General features: G+C 49.2%; 1 protein-coding gene across 1 annotated transcript in view; it reads left to right on the forward strand.

The window, feature by feature from the left end:
• Positions 1–27,749, forward strand: part of FRMPD4 (FERM and PDZ domain containing 4) — a 192,595-nt gene that overhangs the window by 157,432 nt on the left and 7,414 nt on the right. Inside the window, exons 7-13 of the mRNA XM_054715456.1 lie at positions 5,063–5,194; positions 8,268–8,387; positions 13,609–13,745; positions 17,778–17,904; positions 21,493–21,582; positions 22,383–22,565; positions 24,556–24,694. Of these exons, the coding sequence (XP_054571431.1) occupies positions 5,063–5,194; positions 8,268–8,387; positions 13,609–13,745; positions 17,778–17,904; positions 21,493–21,582; positions 22,383–22,565; positions 24,556–24,694 (928 nt within the window). The remainder of the gene's footprint in view (positions 1–5,062; positions 5,195–8,267; positions 8,388–13,608; positions 13,746–17,777; positions 17,905–21,492; positions 21,583–22,382; positions 22,566–24,555; positions 24,695–27,749) is intronic.

Raw genomic sequence — 27,749 nt, forward strand, 5'->3', positions numbered from 1 at the left:
AGGGGAACCCTGAGCTCTGCCTGGATCCCCCTCGGGCAGCGAGCGGAAGCTGCACGGGCGTCTCGTGTGGCAGCCCTTCTTGGACAACTGCTTGCCTATCGCTGAGAAGTGTTTCGTTGCTTCCAAATAGGGGAGTGTGTGAGTCCTGGCCGGTGTGGCTCAGTGGATAGAGCACCGGCCTGCGGACTGAAGGGTTCCAGGTTCGATTCAGGTCAAGGGCACTTACTTACCTCAGTTACAGGCTCCTCCCTGGCTCAGGCCCTGGGCAGGGCTCGTGCAGGAAGCAACCAATCGATGTGTTTCTCTCACGTTGATGTTTCTCTCTGTCTCTCCCCCTTCCTTCCACTCTCTCTAAAAATCAATGGAAAAATATCCTCAGGTGAGGATTCAAAACAAAACAAAACAAATAAGGTAGTGTGTGAATACTTAAAAACAAACCAAGATGAGCCCTAACCGGTTTGGCTCAGTGGCTAGAGCGTCGGCCTGTGGACTGAAGGGTCCCAGGTTCGATTCCGGTCAAGGGCAGGAACCTTGGTTGTGGGCACATCCCCAGTGGGAGGTGTGCAGGAGGCAGCTGATCGATGTTTCTCTCTCATCGATGTTTCTAACTCTCCCTCTCCCTTCCTCTCTGTAAAAAAAATCAATAAAATATATTTTTTTAAAAACCAAAAACAACAACAACAAACGAAGAAGAAAAGTCCTGCCCAAAGTGAGCATGGTCTCTCAGCAATGTGAGCGCAAGAAAGATGAAGCTGTTAGCGGTTAATTGAGTATCTGCTACTTTGGTGTCCGGCGAGAACAAGGGGGAGAGCCATATAAAGATAACACTTGGCCTCACCGGACCTGCTTTCATGGCAATGATGCAGAAAGGGCAGGAATGAGGCATGCGTCTTAGAAGAGGTGAAGGGGAAGAGCCACAAAGCAATTCAATGACGGTAGTCCGCCCTTATCCGCCTTATCCGTGGGAAATGCCTTCAGAGACCCCCAGTGGGTGCCCCAAACCATGGATGGTAATGATCTCTCTATACACGGTGATTTTTCCTACACATGCTCACCTCCGCTGAACGGAAGCGCTTTACGGCTTCTCTGTGGCTTGTCCGAATGGCCGGCCCCAGTGCTCTGTGCCTTGGGGCCATCAGTAAGAAAAACAGGTGACTTGAACGCAAGGCCTGCGGTACCACAGCGGGGCGATCTGATACCCAAGGCGGACGCTAGTGCCTGACAGGTGGGGAGTGTACAGAGCGTGGAGTCGCTGGACAAATGGAGGAGTCCCTTCCCGGGTAGAACGGAGAACTTAGGAATTGTTGATTTCTGGAATTTTCCATTCATTATTTTTGGGCTGCAGTTGACCTCGGATAACTGAAACCTCAGAAAGTGAAACTGCAGATAAGCGGGGGGCGGGGAGGGGGGGGGCCTACTGTATTTCAGAGCCACAGGTGAGTTTGCATAATGGGCATTATTATAAAGCATATGGGTTCCCCCCTCCCCCATGTTTCCTTCCTGGGTGGGGGGGAAATACATACTCTCTTTTTTATTGGATAAAAGTGTGTTCAGAGATTGATTGCTCCCTAATGGCCCATCAGCCTAAAACAGGCTTTCTGCACATGCACAGTAAAAAAGATTTTATTGAGGTAAAAACAAGTACCTAGTGATGACCTTGTGCAATAGTGTAGCAAGAGGATATCAGCTGTGTGTTTAAAATGTCTATGAATAGTCAACCCCCAAGTCTCAGCTTTTCAAATGAGTCAGCGCGGACCTTCCGAGGGGCCCCCTCACTTCTTATCAGGGTACCAGCAAGCAGCTTGTTTGGAATTGCTTTAAACAGGCAGCGATGGAGCAGGTAAGAGAGCAGACAATGAGAGTAGATTGATGAGCAAGCATCTAAATCAGCCTTAAATCATTCCGGATGAAATATGAACTGCCTTCATACCAGACTGCGAAATTTAAATGCCGATGACTAAAGAAGTCTTTTTATTTTTTTTTTTTTTTTTATTCCTACTCCAAATCAGTTGACAGTGAGATGTTACTCTAAATATTGGTCAACTCACCTAAGAGTTGGCAAGCTTTCTCTGGAAAGGCCTGAAGAGTAAATATTTGAGGCTTGGTGGGACATTTGACCTCTGTTGCAACTACCCGGCTCTGCTATCTATACTAATAAAAGCCTAGGTGGCCCTCATGCCCTCACGCCCTCATGTCATCACAAGATGGCCACCCCCACATTGTCACAAGGTGGCCACCACAAGATGGCCGGCAGGGGAGGGCAGTTAGGGGTGACCGGGCCAGCAGGGGAGGGCAGTTGGGGGCAACGAGGCCTGCAGGGAAGGGCATTTGGGGGCGACCAGGTCAGCAGGAGATGGCGGTTGGGGGCGACCAGGCCTGCAGGGGAGGGAGGTTGGGGCAACCAGGCTGGCAGAGGAGGATGGTTGGGGGCGACCAGGCTGGCAGGGAAGGGCAGTTGGGGGCGATCAGGCAGGCAGGCAGGCAAATGGTTAGGAGTCAGCAGTCCCGGATTGTGAGAGGGATCCCAGATTGGAGAGGGTGCAGGCTGGGCTGAGGGACATCCCTCCAGTGCACGAATTTTGTGCACTGGGCCTCTAGTTGTATCATGAAAGCAGTCGTAGAACCCACTCACAGGTTCAATAATCCACTCGAAGGACTCACAGGACTCAGCAAATTGTCACACTCCCAGTTCCCATTTCTTGCCGCCAAAGGATACGAAGTGAAATCAGCAATAGGAGAGTGTGCCCAGGGCACAGGGCTTGGCTGAGGACTTCCAGCTGTCCTGTCCCACAGCTGTCCTGTCCCATTGGAGCCGTGCGACAGCCTTTTCTCCAGCAGTCACGTGACCGTGTGCACACAGTGCTGCCAGCCGGGAAGCTCACCCGGGCCTTGCTGTCCGGTTTTTACTGGCGGTCGGCTGCACCGACAGAGCTGACCACCTCTGTGGCCGACCTTAGTAGCTGGCCCCGCCAGAGGTTGAGCTGATACCACATGACCCAAGGTCCCCACCGTAATCACATTGTTGGCATACACTATCTAGTGCGGCCCCAGGTCCCCGTAAACAAAGCTCCTCCTATCAGGCACGATGCTCCAAGGTTATAGCAGGTCCCTCCCAAGAGCCAGGAGTAAAAAAAGTACTTGTATTGATTGCAGAGAGGAAGGGAGAGGGAGAGAGAGAGAGACAGAAACATCCATGATGAGAGAGAATCATGGATCGGCTGCCTCCTGCACGCCCCCTACTGGGGATCGAGCCCAAAACCTGGGCATGAGCCCTGACCAGGAATCAAACCGTGACCTCCTGGTTCATAGGTCGACGCCCAACCCCTGAGCCACACTGGCCGGGCAGGCAAACCTTTCTTTAGGCAAGAAGAATTTTTTATCACACAGACACTATATAAATGAAGGGGCATGGCCATAGTTTGCAGACCCCTGACCTAAGCCACAGAGCTCTGACATTACAGATCCCTCAGACACAGTGGCCTTATTCTGTGACACCCATTGGTCAGAACAGCTGCTGGCCATTGTACCCTCCTGCATCCGAAGATCTTCGTATAAAGACTTGAATGCATTTTTAAAATATATTTTTATTGATTTCAGAGAAGAAGGGAGAGAGAGAGAGATAGAAACATCCATGACGAGAGAGAATCATGGATCAGCTGCCTCCTGCACGCCCCCTACTGGGGATCCAGCCCACAACCCAGGCATGTGTCCTTGTCCAGAATCGAACCCAGAACCCTTCAGTCCGCAGGCCGACGCTCTAGCCACTGAGCCAAACCGGCTAGGGCGTGAATGCAGTTTTTACCAGAAAGAAATCGGAATTTAGAAGAGACCGCCTCCTGTTGTAGATTCCCTCTGGCCTCTTTATTAGAGGCGCCCACACTAGACTAAGTTTGATTTCCCCGTGGACGGCAATGACAATGAGAAGAAGGAAGCAATGCAAAAAGTTCACATGAAATTATAGTTATCTTATCTGGGACCGACCAGCCTTATTATCACAATAGACACAGGCTGGTGGGCATCCAATGGAAATAGCATCGTTCTGAAAGGATATGACAGTGTTTCATAAAAATTGCCAGCATTCTTGCTACAGAGTCGCAATGGGAACAATGTATTGCTATTGATTTCCCGGCGTCCTCCCTGGTGAGGCGGGAGCTTTTAGAAAGTGTGTGCTGTTACACAAAGGCTGGTGTTGTCTTCTCTTCTCGGGGCCTAGAGCGAGAAATTATGACAGAGAAAATCTTTTCATAAAATTCAATATAGTCCAGGTAGTTCCATGGAATGATTGTTTTTTGGTGGTGGGTGGGTGTGGGGATCTTTGTTTCCAGGGGCCTGAAGACATTTTAAAAAGTCTACAGAGAAGCCCTAACCGGTTTGGCTCAGTGGACAGAGCGTCGGCCTGCGGACTAAAGGGTCCCAGGTTTGATTCCGGTCAAGGGCATGTACCTTGGTTGCGGGCACATCCCCAGTGGGGGGTGTGCAGGAGGCAGCTGATGGATGTTTCTCTCTCATCGATGTTTCTAACTCTCTATCCCTCTCCCTTCCTCTCTGTAAAAAATCAATAAAATATGTTTTAAAAGTAATAATAATAAAAATAAAAAGTCCGCAGAGAAGAATCAAAACCTTGCTGTATCTTGGCGAGTTGATACTTTGGACCACATCCGAGTAATTCTTAGTTGTGGGCGTGGCTTGTCCATTGCAAGACGCTTAGAAGCGTCCCCCCACGCCTAGCATCCCCAATCCCACTGTGACAACAAAAATGTCTCCAGAAGTTGCCGCCTTTGAATACAACCCCTCTTTGGGATTTAAAAAAAAATGTTTATTTTATTAATTTCAGGGAGAAAGGGAGAGAGAGAGAGAGAAATATCAATGAGGAGAGAGAATCATGGATCTGCTGCCTCCCGCACGCCCCGCACTGGGGATGGAGCCTGCAACCCGAGCATGCGCCCTGACCGGGAATCGAACCCTGACCTCCTGGTTCCTAGGTCGATGCTCAATCACTGAGCCACGCCGGCCGGCCGCTGCCTGGGTTTTGATTGCATCTTGTCAACGTTTCCTCTGTCAGGATGTCATCTTGACCCTTCAGGAGAAGCTGTCCATCAAAGGCATCGAGCACTTCTCCCTCATGCTGGAGCAGAGGACGGAGGGCGCTGGCAGCAAGCTGCTGCTGCTGCACGAGCAGGAGACCCTCACCCAGGTGCGTGAGCTCCCCCCGAGGGCACTGCCGCCCGCCCCGCATCCCTCCCCCCCCCCGGCACCGCCCCCCGCCCCGGCACCCCCCCCTGCCCTAGCACCATCCCCGCCCCGGCACCCCCATCTGCCCCAGCATCCCTCCCACCCCAGCATCCCTCCTGCCCCAGGCATCCCTCCCATCCCAGCATCCCTCCCATCCTACTATTCCTCCCTCCCCAGCATCCCTCCCTCCCCAGCATCCCTGCCATCCCAGTACCCCTCCCATCCTACTCTCCCTCCCTCCCCAGCATCCCTCCCTCCCCAGCATCCCTCCCTCCCCAGCATCCCTCCCACCCCAGTATCCCTCCCATCCTACTATCCCTCCCACCCCAGTATCCCTGCCATCCCAGTACCCCTCCCATCCTACTCTCCCTCCCTCCCCAGCATCCCTCCCTCCCCAGCATCCCTCCCATCCCAGTACCCCTCTCATCCTACTCTCCCTCCCTCCCCAGCATCCCTCCCATCCCAGTATCCCTCCCATCCTACTATCCCTCCCTCCCCAGCATCCCTGCCATCCCAGTACCCCTCTCATCCTACTCTCCCTCCCACCCCAGCATCCCTCCCACCCCAGTACCCCTCCCATCCTACTATCCCTCCCACCCCAGTATTCCTCCCATCCCAGTACCCCTCCCATCCTACTCTCCCTCCCTCCCCAGCATCCCTCCCATCCCAGTATCCCTCCCATCCTACTATCCCTCCCTCCCCAGCATCCCTCCCTCCCCAGTATCCCTCCCATCCTACTCTCCCTCCCTCCCCAGCATCCCTGCCATCCCAGTACCCCTCTCATCCTACTCTCCCTCCCACCCCAGCATCCCTGCCATCCCAGTACCCCTCTCATCCTACTCTCCCTCCCACCCCAGCATCCCTCCCATCCCTCCCGCCCCAGCATCCCTCCCGCCCGCAGATGCTCTCACTGTGCTCCCCGCATGCTGGGGCCGCCCTGAGGGAGGCGGGCGTTAGTAATGGGCTTTATGCCTCCAGGTGCTGTCTCCCTTTCTGTCAGTGTCCACAGCCTGTCAGGTCACCTGCGAAACAGATGTGTCACTCACAGCCTGGGCGGCCACGCTGAGAAGGTGGCTCTGTCCGATTCCCCTCTCTGTCATTTGAACGACTTGGCCGCCTGCTCTCACCACTGCTCTCCTAGGGCTATTCAAGGCCATGGCCTCTGGGGCCCTTTAAGTCAAGGCCAGGCCGTGTGCGTGGCTTTAGGCTCCGGGTGTCTACTTCAGGCTATTTGCGGAAGCCTCCAATCCCCGCCCCAGGCCTGCCCACTGTAAATATGTGATGCAGAGACGCGCCCCAGTTCCTGGTGGCCAAAATGCCACCCCATCTGTTCTCTGGGGAGGCGAGCAGGCTGCTGGCTGCTCTGTGATTCCGCTCAGCGGCCTCCGTGGGGTGGATGAGGGGTTTCAAGCAATGCTCCCATGGAGGAGGGTTCCTGGAAGAGGGAACTTGAGGCTCTTGGGTTCCTTCTGTCATTTCTGCCTTCCTTTACCGCCGGGCAGGGACGACAGCCCATGGCCCTCCGGCCCTCGGACCCGGGGCCACGCCGCTTTCCCTCCTGCCCGCAGCCATGGAGCTGGGTCCCTGTCACCACCTGCCACGGTGCCCAGTCCCCGTTCAAAGGAGCGTGTGTTTTCCCATTAAAATTCTACTCAACGTGTACACTGTACGCATCTAAACACACACACACACACACACACACACATACATACACACACACATATGTGCACACACGTGCCATGAGGCTCAATAAAGCTGCTGCTGTATTCCTTTTGAATTTCTACATGGCAGTTCACAAACATGTTTGCTTCTCCAGCTTTGTCCCCTGCATGAAAGTTGTCACGTGGCCATGAAACTGCATGCGCATGCATGGAAAGTACATACAAGCGCATAGAGCTCCGGCAGGGCTGCGGCCTTAGGTTCGCCGTGCTGGCCTCTTGCGGGGAAATTGAAGGGCTTTTCCCCTCTTTTTTCGAGTCCAGTGTCTTTTCTTTCTTTCTTTTTTTTTAATTTTAAATATATTTTATTGAGTTGTTAACAGAGAGGCAGGGAGAGGGATAGACAGTTAGAAACATCGATGAGAGAGAAACATCCATCAGCTGCCTCCTGCACATCCCCCACTGGGGATGTCCCCACATCCAAGGTACATGCCCTTGACCGGGATCGAACCCGGGACCCTTCCGTCCACAGGCCGACGCTCTATCCACTGAGCCAAACCGGTTAGGGCCAGTGTCTTTTTAGTTCATTCGCCTGTGTGCTAAGCACCTGCTACTCCCCCACTGATTCCCCTTGTGACCAGAGGGGTTCCGGAACAGCACGTGGCAGTTGCACGTCCCGGGCTGGCCGAAAGGACAGCGCATCCCCATGAGCCGCGTCCCTGACCCTGACGGGCCTGTGTTGCGTTCCAAGCCCCGGGGAGCGATCTGAGTGAAGTCACAGCCCCAGAAGTTGCCAGGAGTTTGGAAACTGGACTCCAGGTTCAGTGCAGGGGCCCAAACTCTGTCTTCCTGCCCCCACCCTGGCTTTGGTTGCCATGACAACGCCGAGCATCTTACCTTGAGGGGAGGGGCCGCGCTCACAGACTCCTGGCGGCGCATTCTGTCCAACCTGAAATTCACACCCCCCTGGCGCACCCCCAAGCCAGGGACTAGTCTGTGCTTCTTTGGCTCAGGTGCCGGGCCCCCTGCTGGCAGCGACCCCCCAGAGGCCCCCAAGGGCCAGGCCGTGGCTGAGCGCCCCCTGGGGACCATGGGCTGGCTCCCCATCCTCCCGGCCTGCCCTGCCTCCCTGCCTCCTTGCTGGCCGCTCCTGAGGCCAGTTCCTTAGCAAGTCCCTCCTCTCAGGGTCTCCTTGGGGGGCACCGGACCTACGTCCCAGGCCCCATACATTCCCGGGGAGTGAGTGCCTGTGACAGACGCTAAAAGAACTTGGCTGCCCCTTCCCTCGAAGTCCAAAGAAAGTGGCCCCTGCTTCTGGGTCCCTCGGCCGCTTCGCAGTCCCCGCTGAGCCTCCCTGTGGCGGGTCTACTCTTCCAGGTGACACAGCGGCCCAGCTCCCACAAGATGAGGTGTCTTTTCCGGATCAGCTTCGTGCCGAAGGACCCCATTGACCTGTTACGGAGAGATCCGGTTGCTTTTGAGTATCTCTACGTTCAGGTATGTGAGCACGGTTGGCATGTTGCATGCGAATGCTGTGGATAAAGGAACTGGTTCAACACCCCCCCCCCCCCGCGCCCCACGTCCCACTTCAGTGGTCTTTGGAAGAAAGAGTGGTCCTCACAGCTCAGCAGGAGGACTGATGCTCAGGGAGATACCCCGAGTCCCCAGGATAAGGGTCAGTAAGCCCTATTTATCAAGTAAAGAAATGTGAGTGGACTTTACATCGGTTGTGACCCAGAACAGTGAAACTGTCACGATTTGGGTTGCTGTTATTTTTTAATTTTTAAAAAATATATTTGTATTGATTTCAGAGAGGAAGACAGAGGGAGGGAGGGAGAGAGAGAAACATCAATGAGGAGAGAGAATCATGGATCGGCTGCCTCCTGCACGCCCCACTCTGGGGATCGAGCCCGCAACCTGGGTGTGTGCCCTGACTGGGAATCGAACCATGACCTCCTGGTTCGTAGGTTGACGCTCAACCACGGAGCCCCACTGGCACGGTGCGACTTGGGTTTTTTAAATGTTGGACTTTAGTCACCTGGACCTCTCAGCAATGGCCCTTGTTCCCCAACAGGCCAGGGAACCCACATGTAACCGTATGAAGCAGCCTGATTGACAGCAGGTCTGTTACTGCGTCTTCCCCCACATTCCTGCTGAGAACCAATCGGCGCTTTGCTCGGCAGCCCAGACTTGGAGCTGTGTTTTTTAGCTTGTTAGTTGCATATACACTGAGTGGCCAGATTATGAAGATCTCTCTCTGAACGCATAATAATCTGGCCACTCAGTGTATATCCTATATAATTAAAGGCTAATATGCAAATTGTCCCCTCGACCAGGAGTTCAACCAGCAAGCAGGCCGGCCAACCGCCCATGTCCCCTCCTCCTGGCCAGACCCCACCCATGCACGAATTCATGCACTGGGCCTCTAATATATATATATGTTGAGTGGCGAGGTTATTATGCATTCAGAGATCATAATAATCTGGCCACTCAGTGTAGATCGTTATAGGTGCCAGTCAGTACCTGGCCAGACAGTGTGATCTATTGCCACGGTCGCCAACCTTTCTGACCTCATGGACCACCAGTGGTCCGCGGACCACCAGTCGGTGACCGCTGACCCATTGGGTTGCCGTTCTCTCCAATTCTGTACTCCTCCTGTTAACACGATGATGCTTTCAAGCCATTTTGCTCTGCTTTCGTTTTAAACATCAAAATCCCCTTGAGTGTGTAAAACAACGTGTTTGCAGTTGTCTTGGGGCGGGGAGACCACTTGAGTAGGCCAGGAGCACTGCCAGGCATGGCTCTGTAGAAGGTGTGTTTGCCCAAATGGAATGCACTTCTTGGAGAAAGACACATCTGCCCCAGCAGGCTTTCTCAGCGGTTGGAGCGTCGGCCTGCAGACTGAAGAGTCCCAGGTTCGATTCCGGTCAAGGGCACGTATCTTGGTTGCAGGCTCGATCCCTGGCCCCGGTCAGCGCATGTGTGGGAGGCAACCAATCGATGTGTCTCTCTCACATCGATGTTCCTCTCTCTCTGTGTGTGTGTCTCTCCCCCACCTTTCCACTCTCCCTAAAAATCAATGGTAAAAAAATATCCTCGGGTGAGGATGAACCAAAGACCCATCTTTTATAGCCTGGGATTGTCCTGAGAACAAGGAACCTGTCCAGGGGTCTTGTCCCCGGAATAGACCTTCCCAACTTGGGTGTGGCACGGGTGGTGGATTAGCGACCCCTTCAACGGGCAGCCCGTGGGGGAGGTGGGCAGCCATGTGGGGCAGGTGATAGAGACTGAAACGAAGCTTCCATCACCCCCTTTTCTCTCCTCCACTGAGAGCAGGAAATGAGAATTTCTTGGACTCAGACCCTCTGCTTCCACATGCCTTGCACCGCACCATGTGCAGTGTGTCTAAAATAGCTCCCGCCTCACAGCAGCCAGTGGCTCCGCAGATGGTGCTGTGGGCCCATGTTGATTTGAAGGTGCTAAAAAGATGCAATAAAATTAGTCTAGAAAACAAAAGAGTAAGCAGAAGCAATATACACTGAGTGGCCAGAGTATGATGATCTCTGAACGCATAATCATCTGGCCACTCAGTGTATATCCTATATAATAAAAGGCTAATATGCAAATTGTCCCCTCGACCAGGAGTTCGACCAGCAGGCAGGCCGGCCAACCGCCCATGTCCCCTCCCCCTGGCCAGGCTGGCCGGACCCCACCCATGCACGAATTCATGCACCGGGCCTCTAACACACACACACACACACACACACACACACACACTCACACACACACACTGAGTGGCCAGATTATTATGATCTCTGGACGCATAATAATCTGGCCACTCAGTATATACCCTATATAATAAAAGGCTAATATGCAAGTTGTCCCCTCCACCAGGAGTTTGACCAGCAGGCAGGCTGGCCAACCGCCCATGACCCCACCCATGCACGAATTCATGCACCAGGTGGTTGACCTTTTATTATATAGGATATACACTGAGTGGCCAGATTATGATGCGTTCAGAGATCATAATAATCTGGCCACTCAGTGTATAATGTAATGAAGTGGCTAATCACCTGGATAAGAAATTCACCTAGAATTCCCTTTCAAATACAGGAGACACACACAGTGTAACAGGGATGGGAAAGACAGTTCCAGTCACAACTCTTAGAAGCAAGAGTGAGGGCTCCCCTTTATAAAGCACGTGACATTTCTGAAACATCCTTACAAGTATAGCAGCAAATGGACTAGACTTGGCTGTTTTAGCCCATTTTTCATATAAGATTTTTAGACAGAGTGGAAGGGAGGGGTGACCGGGCCAGCAGGGGAGGGCAGTTGGGGGCAACCAGGCCTGGTTTCCCAGAATGAAAGTAAGGAAACACACGTGCAGAATGAGGTGAGGCCAGTGGTCAGCAAACTCATCAGTCAACAGAGCCAAATATCAACAGTACAACGATTGAAATTTCTTTTGAGAGCCACATTTTTTAAACTTCTTCTAACGCCACTTCTTTAAAATAGACTCGCCCAGGCCGTGGTATTTTGTGGAAAAGCCACACTCAAGGGGTCAAAGAGCCGCATGTGGCTCTCGAGCCGCAGTTTGCCGACCACAGGGTTAGGCGAAGCTGCACTTCCCACTTCCCATGGGCGTGTGCTTGCCACTTCCCAGGGTCATGCGGCTTGGGCCTTCGCTCCTGATGAGGGAGGAGGATGCCGCCCTACACCGGTCTTGGATATTTGTAACATCATTCTCGGGCCCTACAAAACCATCATCTTTAAAATGAGCCCGCTCTGTTTGGTCAGGCATTGAATGAACTCGCCCCCAACGCCTTGGCAAGGCCAAACCACATGATTCCGCAGGCCTTCTGCGGCCCGAGGGCCGGACATTCCCCTGATGTAGGATGTTGCACTTTACAACGCACGCTCAGCCACCCTTCAATGTGATGCTCCCACAATCCCTGTGAGCTACATGGCTCCATTTTACAGATGAGCAAACTGAGGTCGAGAGCTGTGGAATGACTGTCAGTGTCCATGCAGGGTTTTCGCTCCATTTTATAGAGGAGCAAACCGAGGCATAGAAGGGTGAAGTAATTTTGCCCCAGTCGCACAGGCTAGAGAGGGTGGGATTCGAATCCTCAGGTCGCCACTGGCGTGAACTGAGGATTGTTGTGGTGGTTAATCCTCACCCGAGGATATTTTTCCATTGATTTTTAGACAGAGTGGAAGGGAGGGGGAGAGACACAGAGAGAGAGAAACATCGATGTGAGAGAGACACATTGATCGGTCTGGTTGCCTTCTGCACACCCTGGCCAGGGCCGGGGAGGCAGCCTGCAATCAACATACGTGCCCTTGACCGGAATCAAAGCCGGGGGCCTGCAGTCTGTGGGCTGACGCCCCATCTATGGAGCCAAAGCGGCTAGGGCTGACCTGAAGGTTTACTATGCCCCTTGCCCGAATGCACGGTGCGCTGAGATAAAGCACACACTTTGCATCCCATCATGAGCACACTGAGGCTGCAGGGGAAAGGAAACGGGTCCAAGTTACACTCACAGGTGGGCCTGGGCCAAGCCGGGACTCCGCCCCTCATCGCCTGGCTTGTGCCGCCTCCCCGAAGCTGCTCTAGATGGTGACGAATCTGTTCTTGTTCATCAGTTTATGTCGTTCATTATATTCCACAAATGAGTGAGATCATGTGATGTTTATCTTTCTCTCAAACCTCAGGGAAGGTGGGGGTGGGTGGGAGTAAGGGGGAGAGCTCAACCAAGGGACTTGTGTGCCTGCATATGAGCCTAATCAATGGGCACAGACAACAGGGGGGTGGGGCATTAGTGGGGGGTGGGGGGGATGGGGGAATAAGGACACATATGTAAAAAAAAATTAAAAATTAAAAAAAATAAAAATAAATTTTTTATTGTTTAAAGCAGGCATCCTCAAACTACGGCCCGCGGGTCACATGCGGGTGTTTTTGCCGTTTTGTTTTTTTACTTCAAAATAAGATATGTGCAGTGTGCATAGGAATTTGTTCATAGGTTTTTTTTTAAACTATAGTCCGGCCCTCCAACGGTCTGAGGGACAGTGACCTGGCCCCCTGTTTAAACAGTTTGAGGACCCCTGGTTTAAAGTAATAAATAAATGATGACGAAGAGGAAGGTGATGGTGACAGCTGCTAGCACGTGTGAGCTCTTTCACTTGACCAGGGAAAGTTGTCAGGGCTTTCCATGCTGACTAATGTCACCCTCACAACAACCCTGTGAATGGGGAGCAGGATCCATCCCAGTTTACAGAAGGGAAACTGAGGCACAGAACCAGGCCCTCTCCCAGTGCCATGCCCCGGTGAGGCGCAGGGATGGGATTGGAAGCCCAGATCCCAAGCCCAGCAGCCTAACTCCAGACACCACCGTGCCGGCCAGGCTTCGTGTGTTCAATTGCAGCACCTGTGTTTGGAAATTCCATACCTTCATCCCTAATTCTTTTTACAAAAAGCTAAATATTGAAATAGCAGCTCGCTCGTCGATGGCTGGTAAATATTTTGCGTGGTCTGTCTGTTTGTGAGCGCGATTCAATATTGACTCGTTGCAAGCAGCGCGGGGCGGGGTGGGGGGGATGTTTCCACATTTAGCCTCCTTGCCTCTGAAGTGAGGGGGGGATGCGGTCACCTGTTCCAAGGAGGCCGTGCCTGGGCCCATTCTTTGACGAGCTGCGCCCCCTGCTGGTCTCTCCGCAGAGTTGTAACGATGTGGTCCAGGAGCGATTTGGGCCGGAGCTGAAATACGACATAGCCCTGCGGCTGGCGGCCTTGCAAATGTACATCGCAACCGTGACCACCAAGCAAACGCAGAAAATCTCTCTCAAATACATCGAGTAAGTGTTTCCTGGGAGTCATTGGGGAGACGAAGTCGCTGCCCCCCTTAACGGCCAAGTGCATTTTTGATCTATGTCTATTTGCAAAACTGATCTTGGTTGTGGCAAACCATTGGTTAGACATGGGAAAAATATACGCCTGGCATGTTCATCTTGGGCGGAAGAGATCCATTTCTTACGTCATCCACATTTGGAGAGTTGTGGCTAAAATGAGGGTCATATTGAAAATGAAACACGTTTTTAAACTCCTACATGGACTTGGATCCAAGGCAAGCTTTGGTCTCATCGCTTTTCAGATGCTAAGCTGCTTCCTTCTCACAACATCGCTGTGAGATAAGAAGCATTTTCAATCCATTTTATTTATTTTTATTTTTTAATATATTTTATTATATTTTTACAGAGAGGAAGGGAGAGGGATAGAGAGTTAGAAACATAGATGAGAGAGAAACATCAATCAGCTGATCAGCTGCCTCCCGCACACTCCCCACTGGTGATGTGCCTGCAACCAAGGTACATGCCCTTGACCAGAATCGAACCTGGGACCCTTGAGTCCGCAGGCCGACACTCTATCCACTGAGCCAAACCCGTCAGGGCTTCGCTCCATTTTATAGAGGAGCAAACCGAGGCACAAAAGGGTGAAGTAATTTTGCCCCAGTCCCACAGGCTAGAGAGGGTGGGATTCGAACCCAGGCAGTAAGAGTCCACATTGCACTATAGTTTGTGTGACCATTCGAAGCACCTGTGTTTAGAGAGCGAACTGCACAACCCGAGGTTATTTTAGATGGTCAGCATGCAGCACAAAGAGCAATGTTCTAAGTCTCAGCCGGGAAGGGTGGTGTTCGCCGTAAAGGACTGTGACCGCGCGGGGAAGGATGCTACAGGATCACGCGTTGCTTCATGAATCCGTGTTTGGGAGACTTGCATGCCTGTCTTGCTTGGTACCCACTTAGAGCACCAGTGTACCTGGACCAGAGAAGAGCCCCTCTCCTTAGAAAAGGCAGTTTGTGTCGCCTTCCATTGATGAGTTTGTCCTTGAAAAGAGAACCCTCCGTCACCTCGTCTGTACAGTCCAAGCATGTCAAACTCGCGGCTGGCGGGCCATATGTTTGACGTGCAAATAAACAAGGCATGCGGCCCACCGGCCGCGAGTTTGACATGCTTGCACACTCCCCGTTGGCGAGTGATTCATACCCTAAAGCAGCCAGACCTTCTTAATCCTGGCAGCTCTGGTGCTAAGACAAAGGAACACACATATTTCAAAGTTCATGGCAGGGCTGAAGCTACGTCTCCATCTGACATGAAAAGCCTTAATGTCCCCTCCATCTCTTCCTCCAACAGATGTACAGGCTCATTGCAGTCCCACCTTGCCGTCCCAGGGGCTGTCTAAAAGCCATTCTGAATCCCAGGCCCCCAGGGTGACCTCCAGGGGGCACTGTGGCTTCTTCTCCACAGGCCTGTGAGCTTGTGTTGCGTTTTAGGGACTCTATCCTGGCTGATCATGTGCCCAACCAGTGTCTTCTAAATTAGGGGAGGAACTTGAGAAGGTGTGGCTATTTCTCCTGCTCTAGATCCTCTAAAGAAGGGTAGGAAGACAGCCAGCCGGCGTGGCCCGGTGGTTGAGTGTCGACCTATGAACCAGGAGGTCACAGGTTGATTCCTGATCAGGGCACATGCCCGTGTTGCGGGCTCCATCCCCAGTGTGGGGCGTGCAGGAGGCAGCCAGTCAATGATTCTCTCTCATCATTGATGTTTCTATCTCTTCCTCCCTCTCCCTTCCTCTCTGAAATCAATAAATATACATTAAAAAAGGGGGGGAGTAGAAAGACAGCCTTCTTTTACTGACTGCAACGCCACTGTCCTTACAACTCAGTTCTCCTTCAGCACCCACGGAGAAATCGTTGCGTGTAGTGTGAGAACCTCGGGTCTTTCAGTCCTGGCCACTCCTTTTCACAGATGCTTTCTCTCTTACCAAATGTGCTATAACTGGAGCCTGAGACAGTTGCTCCAAAAGGGGTCTCGCATTCAGATGGACACATTCAGACCCTCATCCACTCCCCTTTCTGAAGTTGTTGGGTGTGGATGAAAATGGCTCCCCGTTGAAAAGGTGGCCTACACCAATTGAGATGAGTTTCAGACAACTGAAATGTATTTCTGTCCATACTCTGGACCCCCATTTCCCCAGGTTGAACATGGTCATCAAAAATTTCCAGAGATAGCCGAAACCGGTTTGGCTCAGTGGATAGAGCATCGGCCTGCGGACTCAAGGGTCCCGGGTTCGATTCCGGTCAAGGCATGTAACTTGGTTGCGGGCACATCCCCAGTGGGGGGTGTGCAGGAGGCAGCTGATCGATGTTTCTCTCTCATCGATGTTTCTGGCTCTCTATCCCTCTCTCTTCCTCTCTGTAAAAAAATCAATAAAATATATTTTAAAAAAAATTTTCCAGAGATAACTAACTTGACTAAGAATCTTGTAGCATCTACGAGATAATGTTCTCATTATTCATACATCCAGCAAATGTTCATTGAGCATTTTACATGGGATTCACACTAGAACTGTAGAAAGTATAAATTATAATCGTAATCATCCATCAACCTGTGATCTGATCATAAAGACAAGACATAAAGATATGAAAAGTAATGACTTAAAATAATAATACAAGTAGAATTAGAAGGTAGCCCCTAAGGACTGCCAAATGATGGGTAAAGATAATAAGTACAGCCCAGCTGGCGTGGCTCAGTGGTTGAGTGTCAACCTATGAACTAGGAGGTCAGGGTTCGATTCCCGGTCAGGCCACATACCCAGGTTACGGGCTCAATCCCCACTGTGGAGTCTGCAGAAAGCAGCCAATCAATGACTCTCTATCATCATTGATGTTTCTATCTCTCCCTTCCTCTCTGAAATCTTATACACACCCACACACACACACACACACACACACACACACACACACTAGAGGCCCGATGCACAAAATCCATGCAAGAGTAGGCCTTCCTTCCCCCAGCTGCTGGCACGGGCTTCCCTCTGGCACCCGGGACCCGGGCTTCCCTAGCAGCCCTGGCTTCGTCTGGAAGGCCATCCAGTCTAATTAGCATATTACGCTTTTATTATTATAGATATTTTTAAAAGATAACAAGTACAAGCTGAGGAGGAGGAGGAAGGAAATGGTGATTGTGAAAAACACCATCTGAGCAGGTGAAGAAGAACAGAGCAGGAGAAATAGCCAGCACTTTCTCAGGTTCTTCACATCATTTAGAAGACACTGGTTGGGCACATGATCAACCAGGACACAGTCCCTAAAATTCAAAATATCAACCTTAGAATAGGATTGTAGTCATAGGGAAATGGCTTCTTGGTAAAAAACTAATCACCCAATCCAATTTGTCTGTCTGTTTTCTAATCTATCCATACCTATGAGATGTGTGTACTTTCCCATCATACCAGACTAACTTAAGGGTCATGAACCCCGCCCTAACACCACACCAGCATTATTCCTCTTCTCCTCCACCCCAAGTCAGAGACATTGATGGAAGGAGTTCGGTAGACACGAACTGGCCGTGTCTCCAGGGAAACAGCCATGAACGAGGGAGATAGGGAGGGAGGAATGGTTAGGGCATGATGAAGGAGTTGCGTCCGTCCTTTTTGGAGAAGAGAGACAGCGTGTGGACAGACAGGGAGAGGTGAGAACCAGAATAAACAAAGGGATTGGGAGAAATTGGTCTCGGAAATACAAGCTCAGATATGTGTGAACTCTAAGAGCCTTGGCGGGGGGAGGGTGGCTTGGATGAAGACTCTGCAGTGTCCATTGATCCCAAATGTCTCTTTGCTCTCTGTCTGGAGAGTGAGTGATGTGTTTCTTTGAAAATGCAAACATGTGTATTAACGATCAAATAGTGTTTCCTGAGTGTAAATTAAAAGTTGTTTCCCTGCCTTGCCAAGACTTTGCTTGTTCCAACAAACATCAGAGTGCCATTTTGTCTTCGCTAACTCCTCATCAGAAGAATGTGAAATTAAAGCTATGCTCTTTATTGCAGAAAAGAATGGGGATTAGAGACTTTCCTTCCCTCCGCTGTGCTGCAAAGCATGAAAGAGAAGAACATAAAGAAGGCACTTTCACATCTTGTCAAAGCAAATCAGAACTTGGTCCCACCCGGTAAAAAGGTATCACATTTGCATCTTAATAGAAAGTGGATTTTGAAGAGAGAGGCTTGCATGCATTTTTTTAAATGTTTAAAATTAGCCCATGGATAAAAGACTTAGCATCATATTTTCAGGAGAAGGAACATTCTAAACTTTTTAGTTTTCACCATTAACATGGTTCGAAGACTAATGAAAAAGAAGTATTCTTATGGAAGCCTATTTCTTTCTTCCCAGCTATAGGTTGTATTGTATCGAGGGGAGGGTTGTTCAGATGGGCCCGAAGGAGAACCTGGCATAACCTCTGGTTAGAGCCTAGGTCGGCAAACTGCGGCTCCAGAGCCACATGCGGCTCTTTGGCCCCTTGAGTGTGGCTCTTCCACAAAATACCACGGCCTGGGCGAGTCTACGTTGAAGAAGTGGCGTTAGAAGAAGTTTAAGTTAAAATGTGGCTCTCCAAAGAAATTTCAATCATTGTACTGTTGATATTTGGTTCTGTTGACTGATGAGTTTGCCGACCGCTGGGTTAGAGGATAGACTTGCAAGAACATTGTACATTTCCATCCTGCTCTTGCTTTCCACTCAGACCAGTTCAACAGTGCAGCAGCCAGCACGGGTCTCTGCAGGCCGATGCCACATTGACTAAACCAGGGTTCTCTACATCGGTACCACTGACCTTGGGGACAAGATTATTCTTTGTTGGGGGCTGGGGCAGTCCTGCGCCCTGTGGGGTGTTGAGCAGCATCCCTGGCCGCTACCCGCAAGAGGCTAGGAGCACCCACCCCCTCAATTGTGACAAACAAAGATGCCTCCGGACATGAGTCCTGGGGAACAGAATCACCCCAGGTTGACAGCCAGTGAGTGAGACCTTACTCTTGGAAGGACGATGAAATTATTTCTGTGTTCACCATCATTCGTGTTACAATCTTTCATGTTATCGAGTAGGAGAAACACAAAGGATCTTTTAAAATATACTATTGGTCAGGATAAAGAGCTGTGTTTGTAGGTAATACAAATCACAGGGTTTCAGGAACCAGGGAGAGAAAGATCTTGAAAATACTGGCCCTGTGCGACTGGAAGAAGTCTAACAACACAAGGGCATTTTCCAATTGATATTGGCCATAGAAACTTGGGAGACGCCAATACAAATCACTGCTTATATGGGCAATTCTTTGGTCTTAGGATCTGATCTTAAGTCATTTTTACTTGCCTATTTCTATTCCCTCCTCACCCTGTGGCTTTTTTTATTTTAATTTTTTACAATTGTTCTATTTTGTTATTAGTTGTTGTTAATCTTGGTGTGTCTGCTTTATAAATTACACTTCATCATAGATATGTATGTATAGGAAAGAACATAATATATATAGGGTTCAGTACTGTCTATGGTTTCGGACATCCACTGGGGGCTTTGAAATATACTAGTATGTCCCACAGATAAGGGGGGACCATTGTACTCATTTTCTTTATACCACATTGCCACTTTTTAAAATTAAATTACTAGAAGCCCTGAAGATTCATGCTAGAATGGGCCTTCCTTTCCCTGGCTGCCGGCACCACCTTTCCACTCCGGCCCCGCCTTCCCACACTGCCCAGAGGCCGGAGATGGGGCGAAAATGCCTTCGTCATCGCCATGTCGATGATGTAAGCATCCCGCTCGGCGCCTGTGTATGCAAATTAACCGTCATCTTTGTTGGGTTAATTTGCATACCCACTCTGATTGGCTGTGGGCGTAGCAGAGGTACGGTCAATTTACATGTTTGTCTATTATTAGGTAAGATATTGGAGTGACGTTAGTCAACATGCACATACAGGTTTCATGTATGGATTACTAAATTACAAAATCTGTATATAGGACCATGTGCCCACCACCCAAAGTCAAATCTTCTGTCACCTCATATTAGGACCCCTTTCTCCCCCACCCCATGGCTTTTTTAACAAATAATCTGATTCAACATACTATCAGCACCTTCGGCTTACTTCCAGTTCCTGAAACCATTCAGCTCATAGAAATGTAGCAGGACATCACAGATCAAGATTTTTAAAATTTCAGATCTGATTTGCCCAAAGCTAATTTCTCTTGACTAATTTGATAGGTGTTTTTTTCAAGCCTGGCCCACTGGCTTTCTAATTTGGATGTCTGCTCTAAGATCAATCTATCTACCTGTCCATAAAGGTCATTCCTTCTAGCCAAGGGTGAGTGGTTTGCTTTCGAATCGATTTGCAAATTGCTTTGGGTTTTTAAAAGAAATAGGATGGATGAACAGTCCTGAATACCAGTTACATAAAGGGTAGCACACTTAGGTGAGTTAACCATGAGTTGGCAAGTCACCCGTGATTGAAAACAGTCACCACTACGGAGGGTCTACGCTTGTTGGGAAATCTCGCCCCCAACCAACATTCCTGGCACGTGTAGTATGAACCATGGACTTTTTTTTTTTTTAATCAAGTACTTTTTTTATGACGTTGGGAATATACATATTTAAGTCTTTCTGAAGATAAATTTTATCTGGATAAAATTTCATTTGTGAATCATTCATGAACCTCAATAGATTCCTGGAGTCGAATGAATGAAATAAGGACTTAGAGAGCAAGTTCCAACATTTCTATAATGCTTGGATCTCAGGAAGTTCATTTGCCCCTAAACATTTGCAAAGACTGTGAGAAACTTGAGATGGGGCATGTAGAGCCTGTGTAAAGGCTTTATGTAGATAACAGGTGTGTATTCAAAACCGCGTACAGCTAGGTCTCCTGTGTGGTGGGAGAATGTACAACAGCCTTTGTCCCTGATTGCAGTTGGAGACATCACTCGCCTTTTGAAACCTCCTTGTGAGTAGATGTTTCAGTGGAAAATTTTATCATCTTGTTCTCACTTTTTAAAACAATAAACATTTTTATTAATTTCAGACAGGAAGGAAGAGGGGAGAGAGAGAGAGAGAAACATCAATGATGAGAGAGAATCATTGATTGGCTGCCTCTTGCATGCTCCCCACTGGGGATTGAGCCCATAACCTGGGCATGTGCCCTTGACCAGAATCAAACCTGGGACCCTTTAGTCTGCAGGTCGACACTCTATCCACTGAGCCAAACTGGCTAAGACTTGTTCTCACTTTATTGAGTGCCCTGGCCCAGTGCACCTGTACTTATGAGTCCCCCATACATTTCCCCAAAATAAAGCAAATTTAATCCAAATGTCCTGTCACCATCCTTCATCAGGAAGCCAAATACAGAGCAATTTTTTTTAATACATTTTCTTGATCTTTTACAGAGAGGAAGGGAGAGGGAGAGAGAGTTAGAAACATTGATGAGAGAGAAACATTGATCAGCTGCCTCCTGCACATCCCCTACTGGGGATGTGCCCGCAACCAAGGTACATGCCCTTGACAGGGATCGAACCTGGGACCCTTCAGTCTGCAAGCCGATGCTCTATCCACTGAGCCAAACCAGTCAAGGCAAAATACAGAGCAATTTTATTTCATTTTTTCATTACGAGTTCTTGTCACACACGCCTGTTGGCAGTCGTCATCTCGTTTGCCCTTGTTTTCAGCTGGTCTCCGGCAGGAACAGAGTCACACCCAATGGAGTTAACACCTGATGTTTCTTCTCTCCCCACAGCTCTCTGCCCTGCAAGCCAAGGTCCATTATCTCAAGTTCCTCAGTGACCTTCGTCTGTATGGGGGCCGTGTGTTCAAGGCAACACTAGTGGTAATTTCTTTTCTTTTCTTTTTCTTTTTTTTTTTTTTTTTTTTTTTTTGCTTTTTCTGGAAAGTCATGGAGGCCTGGAAATGTCACTGCATGGGCTGTCTTGAATTAGCTGCTCTTGATGACAGGAAGACATCAGCTGTGAATACTTTCCAGCCTTTGTTTCTAACTCACTGCACCACAGTCTGAACTGTGGGAAGAACTGTGAAACTAGACAACAGCACCACAGCGTGCCCTGGAAAAAGAAAGGGGAAGACCCACAAGTGACGTACTCTGACCATGGCCCTCCTTTCCATCATTAGGCCAAAGGTTGCTTTCACATTTAAAAAAAATTGTTTTTCATTTCTAAAAACCTCTCATGATTATGAATGTACATGCTATGGTAACATTCACTTTCCACGTTATTCTTAATTTATCAGAGCCTCAATGCAGTCATATATCTGGTTCTTCTAATTGGGTGACTTAGTACAATAAAACCTAGAAATATTTTCTAAAGAATATGTTGTTTTGCCCGGCCAGCATGGCTCAGGGGTTGAGAGTCAACCTATGAACCAGGAGATCAGGGTTCGATTCCCAGTCAGGGCACGTGCTGGGCTGCGGGCTCCATCCCCAGTGGGGGGTGTAGGAGGCAGCCGATCAATGATTCTTTCTCATCATTGACGATTCTCTCTCTCTCTCTCCCTCTCCTTTCCTCTCTGAAATCAGTATAAATCTGTTCAAAAAGAAAAAGCAGTTTTATAAAAACATTCTCTCGGGTCTTAAAAGTCTAGTATTTTTATATTTTGTCAACGTCCCTTTCTCAGCAGGCAGAAAAGCGCTCGGAAGTGACTCTCCTGGTGGGGCCCCGATATGGCATAAGCCACGTCATAAACACCAAAACCAACCTGGTGGCTCTCTTGGCTGACTTCAGCCATGTGAACAGGATCGAGATGTTTACTGAAGAGGAGAACTTGGTGAGGGTGGAGCTCCATGTCCTGGACGTGAAGGTAAGTCAGCCGGATGTTGGCACATGGCCTGGATTTGAGCAGCTCAGTTGGGCTACGCTGCTGCTACTTACAAAGCAGGTAGAATTGCAGTGTGTCCAGAGCATCAAAGACGCGATGTGGTACAGGAAGCAAATCCACCCAACTCACAGGGACAAGTCGCTCTTCTCCCCTGGGCTCAGTTTCTTCATGTCTACATAAGAGAGCAAGCAAGTTCATGTCTGAGGTCCTTTCAGCTCCGGAACGCGTGAGTCATAGAGAGTGGGAGAGACTTTTTGCTTCTAACTTTTTAGAATGTATGAGTCTGGTTTAGACAGGGAAATTTTCCCCAACTCTGATTAGAACGCCCACTCCCTTGCATTAGATTGGGTCCCCTGTGTTTATTCTTTTAGAAAAGCTGAGCCTTTTAGTCAGTCTGTCTTTTCGTACTATAGCAATTGGTTCCGATTCCTGTGAATGTCACGGCCATTCCATTTAAAACAACAATCTGAGATCATCCTCAAGGGGTAAAGCTTTACTCCCCAAACACAAGTTGTTAGGAAGTGATCACGGCCCCTTGGCCCCACCTTCTTGTCCCAGTAATAGATGAGTCGTTGGATTGGGGCATTGTTGATGGATCCAGTGTTTGTATGGAGAAGAGGCACTGACCGGAAGAGGGGCAGTGACTCCACAAAGCAAACACTGTCAACCGGAAGTGCTCTGAGAACAGGCGGGGGGGGGGGGCCCACTCCCACCACGGTGGCATGGGCGGAGCGGATTAAGAGGAATTGAGAATATGGGAAAGGGTTTCTACACAGCAGATGGGACAGCATCAGTGCTCTGCAGCAGGAAGAGATGACCTTGAGAAGGTGGAGCTCCGCCATGTTGGCCATGGCCCATGGGATTTCATGGGCTAAACCCAGGGACTCTCTTTGACTTCAATGTACGAGAGTAGACTTGGCATGCCTGCCCTGCTCTATGATCAAAGATGCTGAAAACAATAGCCCATCATGGAAAAAGGATGCATTGGATGCATTCATCACAGACCTGCTAACTAGGGAAAATCTGTCCCAAACAGAAGTGGGTGGCAAGACCCTATTCATGGTTTCCTGCCCGTGAAAATAATTGTGGGGTGGCTTGAGGGGAGACCTCAGTTGAAATGGGAGGAAAAGGCAGTTCAGTAAGTAGTAGAGAGGCTTTGGGTGGGAAGTTAGATTCTACCAGTGGCGTCATCAAACCTGGCCAGTGTCCTACAGCTGAGAGCAAAAGCAAGAGGCCTATCATCTCACTATTTCTGTGTCTCCCTGGGTGTCTGCTTTTTTTGTTGTTCCCTTATTTCCCTCTTGCTTTGTCTGTCAACAAGAGCGCGCCAGCCCCTCTACCCTTCCTAACTCAATGAGAATAGTTGCTTAAATTGAACACTTCCTTCCCTATATTCCCAAGATCCATGTACCAGGAAATAATAACCTCATTGGTTCCAGAAAGTTTTATTTTTTAGCAAGGCCTTTTCTCAATTCCCATCTCTCCTTTGACTTCCTATTAATTGACAGTTTCTTTTAGAAGCAGCCTCTTTCTGGATCTCTTTGACACTTTTTGTTCAGTCTTAGCAGTAATTTCCACTTCATTTTTACTTCTCTTCAACACTAATTTTCATCATGAACCCAAACTTAACTCCCTATGATTTTTCAGATTGTGAGTTCAGATCTGCTAACAAACTCTTTACCTATCACTTTTTTAAAATGTTGACTGTTTGGGAACAAAACCAATGTTATTTTCTTTTTGGACTTGGAAAAGATTCAAAATGTCTAGGTTTAAAAATGATGCCACCTACATGTTTCTCAGTAAGGCTCTCTGTGTTACGCCTGACCTTTTCCCCACATTTCTGTTTCTCCGATGAAATGGTTGCTCAATAACTTTTATTGTTTACATTTCCTATGCACAAATGCGGTCGTTGTCACCTGAGGGAAGATAGCCAGGAGAGATGGCTTTAACCAAGTCGTTCTCTTTTGTGTAGCCCATCACGCTGCTGATGGAGTCATCAGACGCCATGAACTTGGCCTGCTTAACAGCTGGATACTACCGGCTACTTGTGGATTCCAGGAGGTCCATCTTTAACATGGCCAACAAGAAAAGCGCCGGGACCCAGGAAACAGGTATTCTCTCCCTAAACTCACAAAGCAGTGACTCCCCTTCCTATCCACTTGACCAAAACAATAAGGATCTTTCTTTTATATATATACATATACTAGAGGCCCGGTGCACGACATTCGTGCACTGGGTGGGTGGTGGGGGGGAGCTGTCCCTCAGTCCTGCCTGTGCCCATTTACAGTCCTGGAACCTTTGGGGGATGTCCAACGGATGGGGAGTGGGCCTAAGGTGGCAGTCGGATAGCCTGAGCGCTGCTGCGGAAGCAGGAGAGGCTCCCACCACCGCCACTGCGCTCACCAGCCATCAGCCTGGCTTCTGGCTGAGCAGCGCTCCCCCTGTGGGAGCACACTGACCACCAGGGGGCAGTTCCTGTGTTGAGCGTCTGCCCCCTGGTGGTCAGTACACATCATAGTGACGGGTCATTCCACCATTCGGTTGATTTGCTCATTATTACCCTTTTATTACATAGGATATACGTTTTTATTGATTTTTACAGAGAGGAAGGGAGAGGGATAGAGAGATAGAAACATCAATGAGAGAAGAACATCATCGATCAGGTGTCTCCTGCACACATCCCCAATGGGGATCAAGCCCGCAACCCGGGCATGTGCCTTGACCGGGAATCGAACCAGTGACCTCTTGGTTCCTGGGTTGACACTCAACCACCCAGCCACAGTGGCTGGGCAGGATTTTTCTGGAAAAGTTAAAATCGTATGCATAAAAATGTAATGTCCAAATTTAACATAAGAGCCTTCAAGTCTATCTATATGGCCTAATTATTTTCTCTGACAATGTTGATTTCAGCATCACATTTTACATGTCACTCGGAAATGCGAGGGCATATGCTACAAAAGCAGGGATTTGATGACTGTGATGGGAGTGAGCATCAGTCTGTATGGCTGGGTTTTAATGTCTCCCTCTCCTAGGAGTCAACATGCAGAGAACTGACAATAGGGTGCCCCATCGGAAGGGGGAGCCCCTCCTTGAGGTGCTCTAGGCGCAGACCCCTGGGACCCTCCTCAGGCATCCGATTTACCTCCAGGATTTAGAAACTCTCCCAATAGGACGACTTGGGTATCGCCCAGGACTTGGATTTGGGGCTTTAGCTCTGTATTGGGAGCTTCAAGATCACAAGCATATCAAATACTTCAATCCCGCCACTTGACAGGGCGAAATAAACCCGAAGTGAGGACAAGGAGGGCTGCAAACATGACATTGGCAGTTTCTCCGAGGGTGGGTGGTTTTCGTTTGCTTTGCAGCTGTTTGCTTCAGTGTTTGACCTTTCCAGGGGACGCTCAGTAAATGTGGCTGATGGACAGACACCAACTATTCGAGCCAAATCTCCTGACCCATGAACAATGGCTAATTGCATTTCGTAATAGTCTGATTGGGTTCCGTAATAGGGCTTCTGTGGAAGAAAGGAAAATTCTTAAGAACAAATTCCATCTTCAGTGTTTCTGAGGGCAAGGAGGAAGAAGAGGAGGAAAATTCTCTTGCTTTTACACAGCAGGAACCATAAATGATTACTCCAGAAATGTACTGTGATGTGGAAACACATTCACAGAGACAGACTCGCAGGCAGTATATGATGATGGCTGGTTCGATGGCAGCAATGCCAGTCACGGGATAAAGGGGAGCCAGAGGGAAAGAAAGAGATGGACAAGGCATGCCCAAAGCAACTTGGACTTGAGACTAGATTTAATCCAGCCCCACCTTGAAATGCCTGTGTGTTGTTGTTTTCTTAAATTTTTATTTATTTATTTATTTGTAATCTTTATTGTTGAAAGTATCACATCTGTCCCCTTTCTCCCTATTAACCCCTTATAGCCCCCCCACCCTCCACCCCAGGCCTTCACCACCCTACTGACTGTGTCCATGGGCCATGCATATATGCATACAAGGTCTTTGGTTGATCTCTTACCACCCACCCACCCTCCCCCATCTTCCCTCTGAGATCCGACAGCCTGGTCCACGCTTCCATGTCTCTGGATCTATTTTGTTCATCAGTTTATTTTGTTCATGAGTGAGATCATGTGATAATTTGGGGGTTTTGTCATTTGTACAATTGGGATTTAAAACCTAGCTTTCAAGGTAAGAACTAGAAAAAAGAAATCTTATGTACCATCCCTAAAACGATGCTCAGTGCCTCTACTAATAATTGGCAGTGGGGCCCTAACCGGTTTGGCTCAGAGAATAGAGCGTCGGCCTGCGGACTGAAGGGTCCCAGGTTCGATTCCGGTCAAGGGCATGTACCTTGGTTGCGGGCACATCCCCAGTGGGGGGTGTGCAGGAGGCAGCTGATCGATGTTTCTCTCTCATCGATGCTTCTAACTCTCTATCCCTCTCCCTTCCTCTCTGCAAAAAATCAATAAAATCTATTTAAAAAAATAATAATTGGCAGTGGGGAGAAAAACAGAAATGGGAAAAATTCATAATGAAAGTGACAGAAACACAGAAAGGAATGGAAGACAGACATAAGACAAGGAAAGACCCTGAGAGACACAGATGATCAGAAATAAATAGGGAACGAAACGGAGGTGGTGAGTATTGGTGGGTTTGGTGGGGAACATTTTTATGACCACGTGTTTTCACTGACTAGGAGGTTTAGAGCAATTTAACGCCGACCTTTGAAATTCTGAAGAGCAGTTCAGCAACTTAACACGATCCTTTAACATTTGAAAACCAGTTTTTGGCTTTGTATTTTCAAATCTGAAAGTTTATCTTGAAAATATAACCTTTTGCAGGTGCACGTAGAAGAGCAGACAGACCACTCTAAGACTGGTTACAGCAGGAAGGGCCTGGGTTCTGCCCACTTTCTAGTGACTCCCAATGTAATGTTTAATGAAATTTCAAGAGGCAAAAACTTAGTTCCAGAAAGTATTATCACCGCGGGGGAAGAGTGGAATTTCAACCTTTCAGTAATTTCTCCCAGTTCTACAGTGAGAATGAGGGTGAGGGCACATGTTGCAAGTATCTCTCTCCACTCTCAGAGAGAGAGGAATTGAGAGGCAGAGAGCATGCGCACGAGTGTGTGTGTGTAAGAAGAGAGGACAAGGGAGA

The sequence above is a fragment of the Eptesicus fuscus genome, chromosome 1 (genome assembly GCF_027574615.1).
Source record: "Eptesicus fuscus isolate TK198812 chromosome 1, DD_ASM_mEF_20220401, whole genome shotgun sequence".
Lineage (NCBI taxonomy): Eukaryota > Metazoa > Chordata > Mammalia > Chiroptera > Vespertilionidae > Eptesicus > Eptesicus fuscus.